The sequence below is a fragment of the Paroedura picta genome, chromosome 11 (assembly GCF_049243985.1).
Source record: "Paroedura picta isolate Pp20150507F chromosome 11, Ppicta_v3.0, whole genome shotgun sequence".
Classification (NCBI taxonomy): domain Eukaryota; kingdom Metazoa; phylum Chordata; class Lepidosauria; order Squamata; family Gekkonidae; genus Paroedura; species Paroedura picta.
This window is the reverse complement of record NC_135379.1, coordinates 21512936-21527860: the sequence shown is the minus strand read 5'-3', so window position 1 is coordinate 21527860 and position 14925 is coordinate 21512936. Positions and strand designations below refer to the sequence as shown.

Sequence of the window (14925 nt, the reverse complement as noted above, 5' to 3'; positions counted from 1 at the left end):
TCCCACCAGGGTAATCCTCCTAATCTTGCATGTTTAAAATGCATTTTTTTTTAATGTGCACAACATCAGGGGATATGTTTCAGTTGCAAAAACAACTGTTTCCTACTGTGATTAGACAAAACAGCACAGAGAGTGAAAGGCAAGTAGACCTGGAAAGAGAAATTCATGAAGTTACAGAAGGAATGCTAACAAAACACATTACCTCATCATCATCTGCATCATATTGTGCATAATGTTGTTCCAAGAGTTCTCGCTGGCGACGCTCTTGTTCCAGAGTCTGGCTAATCAACTGAGCCACCTCGCTAACTTGTCCCGGCTTTTCTCGGCCAATGATAAACCTGAGAAGAAAAGCAGCAAACATAAATAACTTCCTGTCTTCTCCGACATAATGCCAGATGGCAAAACAATTAATCTAAAAAGTGTACAGGTACATTAGAAATGCTGTGTACTGGACACAAACTAAATTAGTCATGACTGGAAGTTGTTATTATTGCCCTTGTTGGAGCTCTTTCATGATCCAGTACTATGATGCAACTAAAACACTACAACCATAGATGAAGCGATGTTTGCAAAATTTAGAAGCCAGTTACATTTTCTAGGGCCTATTCTGAGAGAGGGAGAACTCATTATGTGAGTGGCAGGAGAGATTCTGCTTCTATTAGAATGTTCTGCTCTCCGAGCGAGAAAACCACTGAAACATTCGAGTTTGCAAAGTATTCTGTGTCATTTTGGTTCACCCTAAGAAAAGATGTTATGTAGAATTTTGTATTGTTCTGGATTATTGGAGATATGGTCTATCTGACACAGACCAAGGGGTGGCTTAACGCAATGTCTGGGATTTATAAGTGATCTACTAACTAAATCTGCATTATTATTGTCCAGCAAACCTGGGCCATTATTTATAGTCATGGATGTGATGCACTTTGGAGAGGCAAACAAAACAGCCTTGATTAATGTCTTCTTGAAGAATTCAGGCAATCAGGCAACTTTTTTGAGAATGCATAGGTGGACTTCCAGCTTTAAGATACCTTGCTTTACTATCAAATTGTCTGAATTTTTCTCATACCTTTGGCATCTGGAAAACAAAGGATTTCGAGGTGCAAACAACATGGGTCTCAGTTGGGAACGAGGGGGGGGGTCAAGGATACCCTTAGGGACAGTACCTTAGACTGAGAACAAACCAGTGCTAACTGTGGAAAGGTTTTGTTCTGAAATCACCATAGTTCAAGGACAATTCATACAAGCAGCTTGCAACTGTTGATGGAAAAGTGATCAACAAAGCTATCACACAGTATACCTGAAGCTATCACAAGCATATAATCATATATGCTGTGGCTTAATGGAGCTATGACATCTGGAGTCCTTCTGAATGCACAAACTAGGATTCTAAGTGTAACTCTTGGGTTCTCAGAAACCAGTTTTCCTTCTGCTGGTATGAAATAAGAGCCTATTTTCCAGCATATTTAAATAATAATTTAAAACAGCTTATACTACCATTATATGTTTTTGTAGTCTTTTGGATGGGGATGAAGAATTTTAAATGAGCAAAATATTTAATTACATGTTTAATGATCCCAGTTATGATTACATAGACAGAAGTCAGCATAAAAAGGAGGCATATTGTTTTGACTCATTACCTGAAAGATTAACCTCCAAAACCATGAGAATATTTCAATAAACTAGCTAAGTATATACTTTCCAGAACTGATTCTGTAGAACTAGACATGTACTTTAGCGCCAGAGATTATTAAGAGCTATACAGAATGATTACATAGAAAGTATAATAAACTGGAGAGTCACATTACAGTAATGAAAGGATGATAGAAAAGTGTAAGTTTCTTTCTGCTAGCCCAACTGAAAGTTACACAAGACATGAAAGATCATTTTCTGGTAGATTATGCATGTCTTTTGGCAGCAATGTCCTATAATGTGATGTAATAAACAGAGTTATGTCGTGGTTAGAACATCCTTTCTCGATTTTTTTTTACTGTAGAGAAACCCCTGAATCATTCTTCAGGATTTGAGAAGCTCCATGTGATCATGCAGAATCCGGTTAGGAAGCATAGCTATATACATGCCTACCTGAGGCCCCTCCCCTTCCCACCCCCTCAAGGCCCATTATTGGCCTTTGGAGGGTGGGTCAACATGACCACACATGGTCATATCACCCAATAAATGTTTCAACAAATTTTAAAAATATATAAAACATTAATTAACTTCTACCCGTTCAGAAAACCACGAAACCCTGGCCAAGAAAGCCTGGGTTAGAGTATCAATCGAGTATCTGTGAGATCCAGGGTTGAATATCCATTTCCAATGGAAACTCATTGAATGAGCTTGGGCCAGTGATTCTCTGTTTTAGCTTAACCTTTCATACTGGATTACTGTTGTCAAGATAAAATGGGTACAAAATACAATGTTGTAATTGGATTCTAAGAGAAAAATGGGGTACACATATTAATTAATTGATGCAGAATGTTCTATTTGAGAAACTAAACTGAATTAAAAGCATGATATCAAATAAAAGGGAAAAATAAAATCAGCAATGAATATATAAATATTAAAATTGGAAATACAATAATTTACCTGGAGTCTATTTGTTCACCTCTGGAAGTGATATCAAAATGGCCACAACTTTTGTTCAGTAAGTTTGCTATAATTTTTATTATAAACTAGCAGTGAAGCCCGTTGCATGCTATGATGCAATGGGCGCTAGTTAGCCTTCTACCTGCTGCTTGACTGGGGAGCGGGGTTTGAGGAGTCTGCAAGTGGCTTCCCCCATTGGGAGAGCCATTTGCCAGCTCCTTCCTCCCTGCACTGCCCTTTCAGTCTGCAGAGAGGCTTCACCCTGATGCCTGGGAAGGGTGGCTTGCCAAACATTCCAAAGGCTCTTTGGGTGGGCAGGGCTATAACTTGAGGCTTTAGAATGTTCGGCATGTCATCAAAAGTATGCACACTCTTTTATATGTTATCATGGTTATACTGTATTAATTCACAGCCAAGATTAAAGGTAATTTGATGCTCTAATGTTTATATAACAAATGTGAATTGGTCTAACAATAAGTTAAGATGTTTTTTCCCCCAGCTGGAGTAGAATAGGTGCCTTATGACAATCGACTGAAATTTTAGAGGAGTTTTAGAGGTTCAGGTATTCTCTGTTAATAGATTCCAGAGCTGGAACTTATCCCTCACTAAGATGCAAGTTTGCAGGAAGAAACAGATAACATGACCCAACTTGAGAGCCAGTGTGGTATAGTGCTTAAAGGGTGGTGGCCTCTAAGCTATGATGATGATGGTAAAAAGAGAACTGACTGAAGTACAGCAATATGATTGAACAGTGTTGGGAAAGAGGGCAGATGAAGCAGAACAAAAGTTTTGCACCCCCCCCCCCTCATAATAGCAGATGCCTGAACTGGCAGCACTATATATATTCTGAAAAGTTCATTAACCCTTTCAGAAAAAAAGTGTTTGTACTAGATAACAGTAAACTAGAAAGAGCTAAGAAAAATGTTTCAGAAGATCATGATATTTACACAAGAACCATCACTGTTTGCTAGAGAATTTTCGTTAAAGCCCAGGAGGTATGCAATTATTTTTATCTTCCTCGAAGTGCCAAATGCCATTGCAAGAGAAACCATTTCAAGTTAGACAGGATAAACCATTCCAAGTTAGACAGGATAAACATTTTAGGTTCTTCTTACTAAATCGTGCTAATGGGCAAAATACTGAAAAGATATATTTCACATGGAAAATTTGCCACAGTTCCCTTTGCCAAAATTAGAGCAGTTCAAAAGGTAGAAGCCACATTTTTGTGCTCATAGTTTCTTCACTATGTCAGCTAAAGACAGGGGAGCTGCAGACTATCCGGAAGCGACATAAAAAAATCTATTCTAGGTCACTGACTTCCATTGTCATGACCATTAAACAAAATGCTCGTGAAGTTTCTGGCAGGAAACCGAGTCACTAAGCAGGAGTGCCCTGTAAGCTTTCCAAAGTGATATTGAGCGAATTTTTCCAGAAAAAAATCAAATAAGCAACTGTAATATAACTTCTTTCAAAACATCTTCCATTCAATTTATCAAGTACAATTGATAGTACGGGGACTAAAGTGCCTTTGATCTATGACTATTGGAGGAGGAAAATGCAGAAAAGCATCCTTAAGGAAGAATTACTTACGACACTGGAAGGAAGGGTTCCATGTGGGGGAGTGCAGAATCAAACCCGGCTGGCCAGATTAGAAGTCTGCACTCCTAACCACTACACCAATAAATTAAAATCACAATTCATAGAATCATAAAATTATAGAATCATAGAATAATAGAGTTGGAAGGGACCTCATGGGATATTTAGTCCAACCTCCTGCTCTATGCAGGACACTCACTACCCTATTGCTCATCCAGTGTAACCTGCCACCTCCTTGAGCCTTCACAGAATCAGCCTCTCCGTCAGGTGGCCATCCAGCCTCTGTTTAAAAATTTCCAAAGATGGAGAACCCACCACCTCCCGAGGAAGCCTGTTCCATTGAGAAACTGCTCTAACTGTCAGGAACTTCCAGTTAAACTCAATCCATTCCAAAAGTTGAATCCTTTTCTCTCTTGTGAGAGGGTGGCATATATATATAATTTTAACAACCCAAGTTTGACCGATGCAATGAGCTAGGAGGCCAGAGTTTCAGTATTATTTCTGGCCTTACCTGTAGGCCTGGCAGACATCAGACAATATCACCAGCACACCAGGTAAGCATGTTTTCTGTAATTACTTTAAGCCAAAAATTACCTGACTTTCCCTTTGGTATTTCTGAGAACAGTTGCAGCAAAATTTTGTGTGACGCCCACCAGACTGATTCCATCCACATCTACAATCTGGTCATTTACTTGGATCCTTTCAAGAAACATAAAAACAAAAGAACAGACAGCATGTAAGGAATGCACATTCAGCAAAACATAGCAAGCAAGCTATAATTTTTTTAAAAAAAATCTTTTTGAAATAATTGAGTTAACACACAACGGATACCCTGCACTTGAATTAAAGAACTGTTTACTCTTATCATTTCAGAATCAAGAAGCAAGAGGTCATCCTGCATTCTTTCAGGAACAGAAAGTTAACATCTGATTAAATGCAGTTATTTTAAAATTAATTATTAATGCTGATGGGGGAGAATAAATAGAATAAATGACCAATAATTCAACACCAGACACAGCCGCAGTCCTGTAAATATGTCTGTATGACCTTGAATCCCTGAATGTGAATTCTGCTTTGTCGTTGTTCAGGCAACATCCAGGCAACCGGAAAGACAAGAGAGAGAAGGCAGGCTACTAAAGTCAGACTTCTGTCTTCACTGAAAGACCCACTAAGCTTCCTGAGTTTTGCCAGGAATTGCTCATGTGTTTTCATTTTTTCACAGGAATTTAAATGAAAAATGGAATTCTGAATGCACTTGATATTAGATTTGATACCAGCACCTGCAATCGTGCAGCAATCCTATGGGCATGTGGGAACACTTTCATACGCAGCTAAACATGAACCTCTCTATTTTTATAGTAGGACTAGGGACAAAGCCCGTTGCATTCAGGAATACAATGGGCGCTAGATTGGGGGTGTGTGAAATAACCCTGGAAGCCTTTCCCTCCTCCCAGGACCTGGAAAGGCTCTAGGCAGGGAACTCACCAGCAGGGGCAGCTCTCAGGCAGCAAGGATCTGCAGCCTCCAAACCTCAGAGGGAAGTGGAAGGAGGAGGGGGTGGTCAGGAATGGGGAAAGGAAGGCCATTGGTTGGCCGCTGGACAGACAGGCAAGCCCATTAGCTTAATGGTTGTTTAGGTTTGTTTTGGCCACTGAACCAACATCCTCCATGTACTGCATTTTGATAAACCTAAAAACTATGCAACCACTAAACGGTATAACTGCAATACTGACACTGTTACTTTTATTTGTTTTGAAAACTTCATGCTATTTAGTCAGGAGATTTTAAAATAGATGCAGCCGCCACTTTTATATTTCATGTGTTTCAGTTTACAAAAATCATTAGCTTGAGCCCTGTGATGCACTCAGTTATTTTTACTGCTGCCATATTGTGCCTTATTCTCTTATCAACTGCTTCCAGCACCCTATAATCTGGATAATATGTGCTCATCTGTATCAGAGTTAACTTGGGCACAGTTTTCCCTTACGGCAGTAAACTTATCCACATCTATTCAAACTTCTTGTAGCTATCAAATACCCATTCCAGCTGGATGGATCACAGTTGGGAATTAGCTTCCGATCTCCTGCTGGGAAAATTTTTGCTATATCCAGAAACATGGCGAGAGATCAGGAAACAACACTGAGCTGACTGTGAGGATCAGCTACGAAAGTGAGTTCTTTTGATCTTCCACCCAGGAAACTTTGCTGCGTCCCAGACTTGTAGCAATGCAGCAAGGGTGGTGGTGATCATAAACTAAGCTGATTTCTTTTCTCTTCTGTCTACCTTCCTTGCCCATTGACTTTGTTCTCCTCTTCCTCTTGTCATCAGGAGATGACTCCTGACCTCCAGCAATGGGGGGTGGGGGCTCAAATACCCATTCCCAACTAATCTCCCATCCATTTCTAATTACCCTTGAAACTTTCCTGTATCCCAACACAACAAAGCTAGAATACAGAGAAGTGTGGGGAGATCAGAACCGTATTTTGAGCAGGGGGTTGGACTAGATGGCCTGTACGGCCCCTTCCAACTCTATGAACTAACAAGTGAGCATACTCTAGTAGCTCCTAATTTACAATATTTGTGGATATATGAATAAGCCCATTGTTGAGTAGCTTTAGCTGACATTTTGAAATCCAGTTCTGCAATATGCAAACATGTTTCAAAAGGTTATTAAACTGAGACAGATGGATTCATTCATAAGCTGCACAATTAAATATCTACATTAGTGAAATTCCCTGTTAATATAAGGAATTCTTTCCTACCACTTTTTTGTGTACAAAATTTGGTAGATAAAAACACCAAATGCTCAATGTCCAAAATCATCAGTTACAATCCTTCAGAAAGGTCTCACATAACAGCTGCAAATTGGACTGTATTTTGTGCAATTTATTTTCAGACTAAGTTGTATAGGAGAACTTCCTAGTGGGTAGTGCTCATCACCTGTACCAAGCTGGTAGTTAATTAACAAAAGAACAATATTCTTTAAACTGATTTCTGCAAAGCCATGCCACATTCTTAACAGGAACCTGAATACATAGAACAACCGTGGAAAACATTAATTCAGAATTAAACCTCAAAGAGTTATTTTCCAGTCTCTTTGCCAATGTCTCCCCTCCCGTTTCTGACTCATTTTTTTGGAAATATGTTGGATGGTTTGGCATAGTTTCTGTATAACATGTTCTTTTTCATCAACTCCAAATTAGGGTGATATTTTCATCCCTAAGTACGCCTAGGCAGCTAAAATCTAATTATGTCACTTCTGTTTAAGAGAGGAAAAACATTTGAAGAGTGCCAGGGTTTTGAAAAGAAAAATTCTGGTATTTTATCTTTAGTTGAATGCATGCAATTACTGCAATTCTGCAGCGCATGCAGATATGGAATAGAGAAATAGACTAATTATATTCAACAACAGTACTTGAGATAGAAGTTAATAGTATCAAGACTTTAACACATAAAATTAAATTTCAAGTTGTAAGTCATTAGCCTCCAGGTGGTACAATTTATCTCCTTTATTACAACAACAAAACCGAGCAAACATAATAGCGATCGTGTTGATCGCATGTTCTGTTCCGTAAGAGAAGGACGCCCTGACCTGGAAAGCCCAGGCTACTATGATCTCATCAGATCACAGAAGCTAAGCAGGGTTGGCCCTGGTTGGTATTTGGATGGGAGAGTACCAAAGGATACCAGAGTTGTGACACAGAGGCAGGCAATGGCCAACCACCTATGAATGTCTCTTGCTTGAACACCTGACAAGGTTCACTCTAAGTCAGCTGTGACTTGACAGCAAAAAAGAGAGAGAATAACACATTCAACACGATTCAATCTAACACAAGAACAACATCCACATACACAAGGAAGAGTCCAGCTTAGAAGAGTCCAGTTATCTCCATGCAAGGTAAGGCTGGCAAAGAATTACAGGGGAACAGGTAACTGATAGTTTTCTCCATCCAAGTGCTGAGTAGCTTTCTTCTGACCAAGTTCCGAAATCCATTTAGTCCAAAACCACTAACTTGCTGTGATTCAGGCTTGGATGAGTATGAAGTCCCCCCCCCCCCAATTCTGAGTAATGAAGTGTACTGCACAAAAGAGGGCTGGAGGAGAAGTGTTTTACAAGATAGGACTGGAGGAGAGATGTTCTGCTAGGCTTGAAGGACCAGTCCTTGGGCTTTAATGATGATCCATGCATGTATGTGTTAGGTGCTGTTATGTTGCTTCCGACTTATGGTGACCCTATGAATAAGAACATCCTGTCACTAACACCCTTGCTCAGATGTTGCAAACGCCACCCACTTAATCTTTCCTCTTCATTCCAGGCAAGTCATTTATGCTGGATTTCTGGGACAGGTATCTCAAATGGACGGAGCAGACCTTTCCACAAAGTGGTACAGAGAGCAATCTCTCTGTTGTGTGGGAGAGAGCTGTTAAAGCCCTGAATGAACAGCAGAGATAGTATCAAGACCCTTGGTTCCTCAATGCTGCTTTAGGTGCTTCAGGTGTCATCCTATAAGAATCTCAATTTCCTTTGGTATAACTTTTCTTTCAGAAGATAACGCAACATTGCAAGGCCATTAACAAAGTAATCCTAAAAAGACCTGCACCTTTCCAAGACCACTGACTTCAAAGGACTTAGAAGGGTACGTAACTCTGCTCAGGCCTGCACTGTAAAACATATGATGCCATCACTTTTCTAATTTTTTTGTCTCAAATACTCAGGATCTATAGACTGAAAATGCTCCATGTAAACAAGATATTACTTGCACATAGAAAGCTACACAATACTATGTATACAACTAACTCAGGAAGCGGAGGTAGAAGCAGTGGCTAAAATTATCCATTATATATTCGTTTTGCACAGCAATGGCTGTAGCTTGACATGTGACATAATCTTAATATGAAAATGATAGCTGAAATTAACATGGCATTATTTCAGGATCTACTACTGTAGCATCCTGCCATACTTTCAGGGGGGAGAGGGCTTTGTTATTCTGGCCTGTGAACAGATGCATTCTTTTGCTTGTCTGTGTTATCTCACTGTTTGCTTTGCCTTTGATCTGTTGTGTAGACTAAATGGTAGCGTTATGTTGACAGGATGACACCTAAAGATGGAGGGTACTTGTCTGTTATATGGAAATTGGCACTGGGTGCTGAAAGTAACACCTGACTGTAACTGGGCTGATTGTTCTCTTGGGAAATAGTCTGCCTTTTCTAAATCAGGGTGTATTATGGCAAGGGTAGTCAACCTGTGGTCCTCCAGATGTCCATGGACTACAATTCCCATGAGCCCCTGCCAGCAAATGCTTGCAGGGGCTCATGGGGATTGTAGTCCATGGACATCTGGAAGACCACAGGTTGACTACCCCTGTTTAGAGGGTTGAGGGGGGAACAAATGGGAAATATATTGATCTGTATGTAGCTAACTAATCAGTTTCAACAAGAAACCTTATGTATTCAGCTTCATGTTTTCCATAAAGCACCTTAAGAAGAAGAAGAAGAAGAAAAGTTGGTTCTTATATGCTGCTTTTCTCTACCAGAAAGAGTCTCAAAGCCTTCCCTTTCCTCTCCCCACAACAGACACCCTATGAGGTAGGTGAGGCTGAGAGAGCCCTGATATTCCTGCTCAGTCAGAACAGCTTTATCAGTGCTGTGGAGAGCCCAAGCTCATCCAGCTGGTTGCATGTGAAGGAGCACAGAATCAAACCCGGCTCGCCAGATTTGAAGATAGCACTCCTAACCACTACACCACGCTCCTAACCGTTATACCGCACTTGGTGGGAACGTGACACATTCATCCTTCACAATAATTTGTTTTTCATTTTTATAGATTTGCCGCATTAACTGAAACTATCACACCAGATATAATTATAATTAAAGTTCCATATCAAAAGATGTTAGCTGGGTGTCAAAACATAGCATTCTGTGCAATAGCTTTCTATTTGTTTTCAGAGTTAATATTTTGTTGGCCATTCCAATAAAGTATTACAATCCCTTCCCTGTGCTTGAGCCCACCCCTCTGATGATGTCAGCTGGATACCACAAGACCTCATAAATGAGCACCATCTGTGAGTACTGGTGGTGAGTGGGTGTCCATGGACTACAATTCCCATGAGCCCCTGCCAGCAAACGCTGGCAGGGGCTCATGGGAAGTGTAGTCCATGGATATCTGGAGAGCCGCAGTTTGACTACCCCTGCACTAGACAATATGGCCTTTCGTACTAAAGAATCCTACAAGCTCAAGACACAAGATAAAACCTATTGGTATGGATGATGCCAATCGGTATTTTAAGACAACCACATTTCATAATCAGAATTGCTCATGCAGTTTCTCCTCAGTAAATCTCATTTACCTGCCATCTCTTTCTGCTGCCCCATCTTCTGTTACTGTTTTGACGAATATACCCAGTTTTTCAAGGCCTGCATCGGCTCCCACTCCCATTCCAATGATGCTGATGCCAAGTCCGTCTTCACCTGTGAATTACATCAAGTAGAGCGTACTTTTAATTTTCAGAGTAATCTTCCACTCAGACTGGTATGCTTGAATCACATTTAACCACTTAGGCAAAAAGTTCCTTGGAATTTTAATTTATGGTTTTACAGCTGCACAGACCTAAACTAGTACATGGTGTCATTCGATAGACAGTTTTCTCTAAACCTTAAGCCACCAAAGTATAAGAAGAAGATGAAGATTCTAAACCACAGATTTCGACATGTACATAGATCTCTCTTCCTCATTTTATGCTTACAACAACTTTATAAGGTAGACTAGACTGAGACCACCCACTAAGCCTTAGCCTGGTGCTCCTAGTTCCGACTGCAACAATCTAACCTGAACACGCTGCTCCTCAGAGGTTCCCATTTATCTGCCTGGCTGATCACTGTCACCAGCCTGGAGCCATCGCTCCCACCACTACATTAGCAGCTCCCACCAGCTTATGTTGGGAGGAGGAGGGCATCTATAGTAGCTCTTTGGATCCAGGCAATTTGCTACAATCCTGAACTGCAAACTGTTTAAATCCCATGGAAGTCAATCAGACTTAGGCAGCTTAACAGTTCAGAACTGCTGCTCATGAGAATTAATGTGTTACCTCATAAAAATGCAAAACAGAACTTCCTGAAGTTGCTCGCCAATTATTTAACAAAGCCTGAAGGGCCAAAATATCTCCAGGTGTTTCATGTAAACTCTTGTTTCACGTCAGTCTTTAAAAGGGAAAAGCAAGAACTCAACCACACATCTAAAGTGTTTTTCAGGAAAAGAAACTACCTTTGAACAGCATTGTGTATTATGTTTACCTTTTTTGAGCTCCACTGGGAAAAGCTCCAGCTTCTCAACTCGTTTTTCTAACTCATATTCAGCTGATGCGGCCACTGGATCAACTTCATCATTTCTCCTGTCGTAGTCTTCATTGGAGTAAGTGTTGAAAACCTGGAAAGACATATGAGTAAGAGATTAACTATGACCCAGAAGTCCACTGCTAAACCTCAAAGGAAATGCTGTTGTACACAGAAAGATGCCACTTTCTGAAGTTTGAGTCCAGTGGCACCTTTATGACCAATGACATTTTATTCAAGATGTAACATTTTGTGTCCATGCACACTTCTTCAGATTCGGTCTCTGAGGAAGTGTGCATGCAACACAAAAGCTTAAATCTTAGGGGAAAGAAAAAACCTTCTTGCTGCCTCTGGACTCCAACTTTGTTCTGCTGCTTCAAACTTACTAAGTCACCTGACTCGATGTATCTTTCTGTTGAACATAGTTTGAATACCAGGAAATGTGTGTACAAGTGAAAGTCACGTGCTGTATCACTATATCCCTCTCTCCATATGACTTGCTGTTTCCCTGCTCCTGGCTGCTCCCACAGCACCTTCTCTTTCCCTGCTTCCTTCTGCCCACCAGCATACCAGTAGCTGCCCCTCCATTCTTCAGTATGACTAACGCAAATCATGGGTTGGCAATATTGTTACTGCCTCCTGAAAATGCTCACCAAGATCACAGAATGTAGTTTTATGAGCTCTCAAAAGACAATGTATCTAAAAGCTACTAATGTTGATATTACATACTTGATTCTTAATGTTTTTACAATTTCAGATTTTCTGCAAATCTTGAGTTTCCCTCAGGTTGTATAAAAACTTTTCCTTTCTGTCCCTAGGTCCATTGTGTGGATTTTTTGATCCACACTAGGGGCAGTTCAGAATTAGATCTGGTGATGTTGGAGAGGGAAAGTATACAGTACATAATAGCCCCTTAATGTCTTAGAATCATACTTCTGGATACAGCAGACCTGGTTCTGCCTAACTTGCATTGTTATGAATATAATACAGGTTTAGCAAGATTATTCATCATTCCATTCCATGTAATAATAAAAATCAAGTAGAGCTCAAATGCTGACTTTAAAAATTCATAATGATTCATGAAAATATTACCCCCTTCCCCAAATTTAAGAGTGCTTTATCACTCTACTGATTTTGAACATTTTAAATTGCTTATTAATTAATGAGGCTGTGATTTATTTAAATTAAGTAAAAGCTGTGTATAAACAAACAGCATTATAGATAAATCACATGATTTACCCTATCAATTATTACCCAGGTACACAAGACCATATTTGAATACAAGATATTAAATATTTATTAATGGCATAAGCTGCTCTGCTCTACACAGCTCCCAGCAATGTATGCAAAAGCCAAAAAAGCAAAGAAAATATAAACCACAGAACACATTTATGAAGGCCATTGGTTTAACTATATGAAGGATCACTCTCTTGTTTGTAAAGTGTGTTAATTTTTTTGTAAAAAATACCACAACACTCAAGGAATCACTTTAACTACAGATCAAAAAAATATTAACAACTGCATCACTTAGGTAACAAAAATGCCTTAAAGATGGGGCTAGGACAGCAGTTATGGCCAAGTTTCAGATGAAGTCAGAGCACACAATAATTTTGATCTGAACCTGAAGTTCAATTGCTCTGAGAGGTACTAAAACTACCCCACATTTCCTTGGCAGACTCCACCATTCCCTTCATACCAGCTGTATTGTCAAGGAAACCTCACAATACTTCTGGGAACATAAAAAAGCAGCTAATAAAAGGTCACTACTATTAAAAAATCCAACTTTCAGCCACATTGTTCATTGCTCTAAGTGGAAAGTTAGTGGTTGTTCTAACACTGGACACTATAACTGGAATAAGTTTGCTAGGCTGTACATTTTATTTTAAGATTTCACCCCAGCCTGGACATCCTCTAGCAAGAAATTTAGGAAATGTTATTGATTCCTGCTATTCTTTTGTTGATTTATTCCTGCAAAATAGGAAGAAACGAGATAATGAGTTTGTAAATACTTCTAACGTATTGAAAAATGGATTTAGTGAAATCCATAAAATTGTCTTCAGATATTATATTTTATTTCATTAAAAAGCTTTAAGCAGCCTGAACAATGAAAGACAAGTAGTGCTGAGGATCATGTTATAGAAAGATACTTTTGTTTGCTCCTATACACTCAGACTGTCCTGCATCCTGAATAATGCCTAAATCTTGGCAGTATTTTCTACATCATAGATTATTAATATACTCAAATTATGTTCTGTAAACAGATTATTATTTTCCATGAATAATTCATTTTATAATTGGCACTGAATATAAAAAGCAAATATTGGAATTAAACATACATGGTTTGTAAAGCTTACTGACAAAAAGAAACCACACAAAGTTTAACAAGACCTTAAATTGATCCATGCTAAGAATGACAAGATAGGCTATATTATCCTAGAAATGCCTGGAACATATTTAATATTACACAGTTTGTGCCATAAATGTATTTCAACAATGCCCAGTGAGGAGCTTTCATCAGTGTTAATACCCATTGCTTCTTAAATTTTCATGGCCACAAGTTTAGATACCTGGATTGAAGAAAAGCTGTTGTTTAGTGATACTGTAAAACTGTAACCTATCATTTAAAAATATTTGGAAAAGAGGGAATGGCAGCCCGAGGCCATCAACAACAGCATCATAAGGAAAAATCAAAATGATTTGCAGTTGAAAGCATCTCTGTCATTCCCTTTAGCAAGCCTTGGTGTTGTCAAGGTAACAGATAAGCATGCTGTAGCATTTTATGGCTATCTCTAACCTCTAACAGCATCAAAGTCGTCAGGAAAAGGAAAGAGATGGTTGTATTAAGATGGACTCCAAAAAGCACTGTGAAGGCAAGAGCCACATATATTTGAAAGGAATTAACATGTGTTTGCATGGAAGCAGCCCTTGGTTGATCCTTTCAGAGTTTTAATTTAGAACACACACACATATCTAATAAATACAGCCAGACACATACAAAAGTAAACGTAATGTAATTTATGATACGAAACATTTAAGCTGCTTCAACACAGTGTTTTCTGAGAAGTGTATGGGGCATATTTACCTGCAAATATTTTTATTCCTTTCATGGCTATCCAAGTTATCACAAAAAACATATACATGTTTTCAGCTTCATGGTTAGTTCTCAGTACCCTTTCTCTTCCTCTCTTTGTACTTTTCAGTGACTTTCTTCTCACAAAAGGTGAAAGAGTCAGAGTGTAAAGCATACACAACATGTGCACAACATGCATTCAACAACAAGCCACTCTGTACTCAAAATTTTAAAAAATACAAGAGAATCAAACCACAGACTGGTACTTGAAGATCTGCTTTGGCTAAAGCTGGATCAATACTATTATCCAATTAAAGGCAGTTGCCTTGATTGTATCAATGTCC

At 39.3% G+C, this 14925-nt stretch overlaps 1 protein-coding gene across 11 annotated transcripts in view; it reads right to left on the bottom strand.

Annotated features, from left to right (window-relative positions):
- PPP1R9A (protein phosphatase 1 regulatory subunit 9A) overlaps nt 1-14925 on the bottom strand; it is a 135429-nt gene that overhangs the window by 44003 nt on the left and 76501 nt on the right. For all 11 annotated transcript variants that reach the window (XM_077304526.1, XM_077304527.1, XM_077304525.1 and 8 more), the window contains exons 3-6: nt 11473-11605; nt 10530-10650; nt 4777-4881; nt 203-338 (exon numbers count right to left, since the gene is read on the bottom strand). In XM_077304526.1, the coding sequence (XP_077160641.1) occupies nt 203-338; nt 4777-4881; nt 10530-10650; nt 11473-11605 (495 nt within the window). The remainder of the gene's footprint in view (nt 1-202; nt 339-4776; nt 4882-10529; nt 10651-11472; nt 11606-14925) is intronic.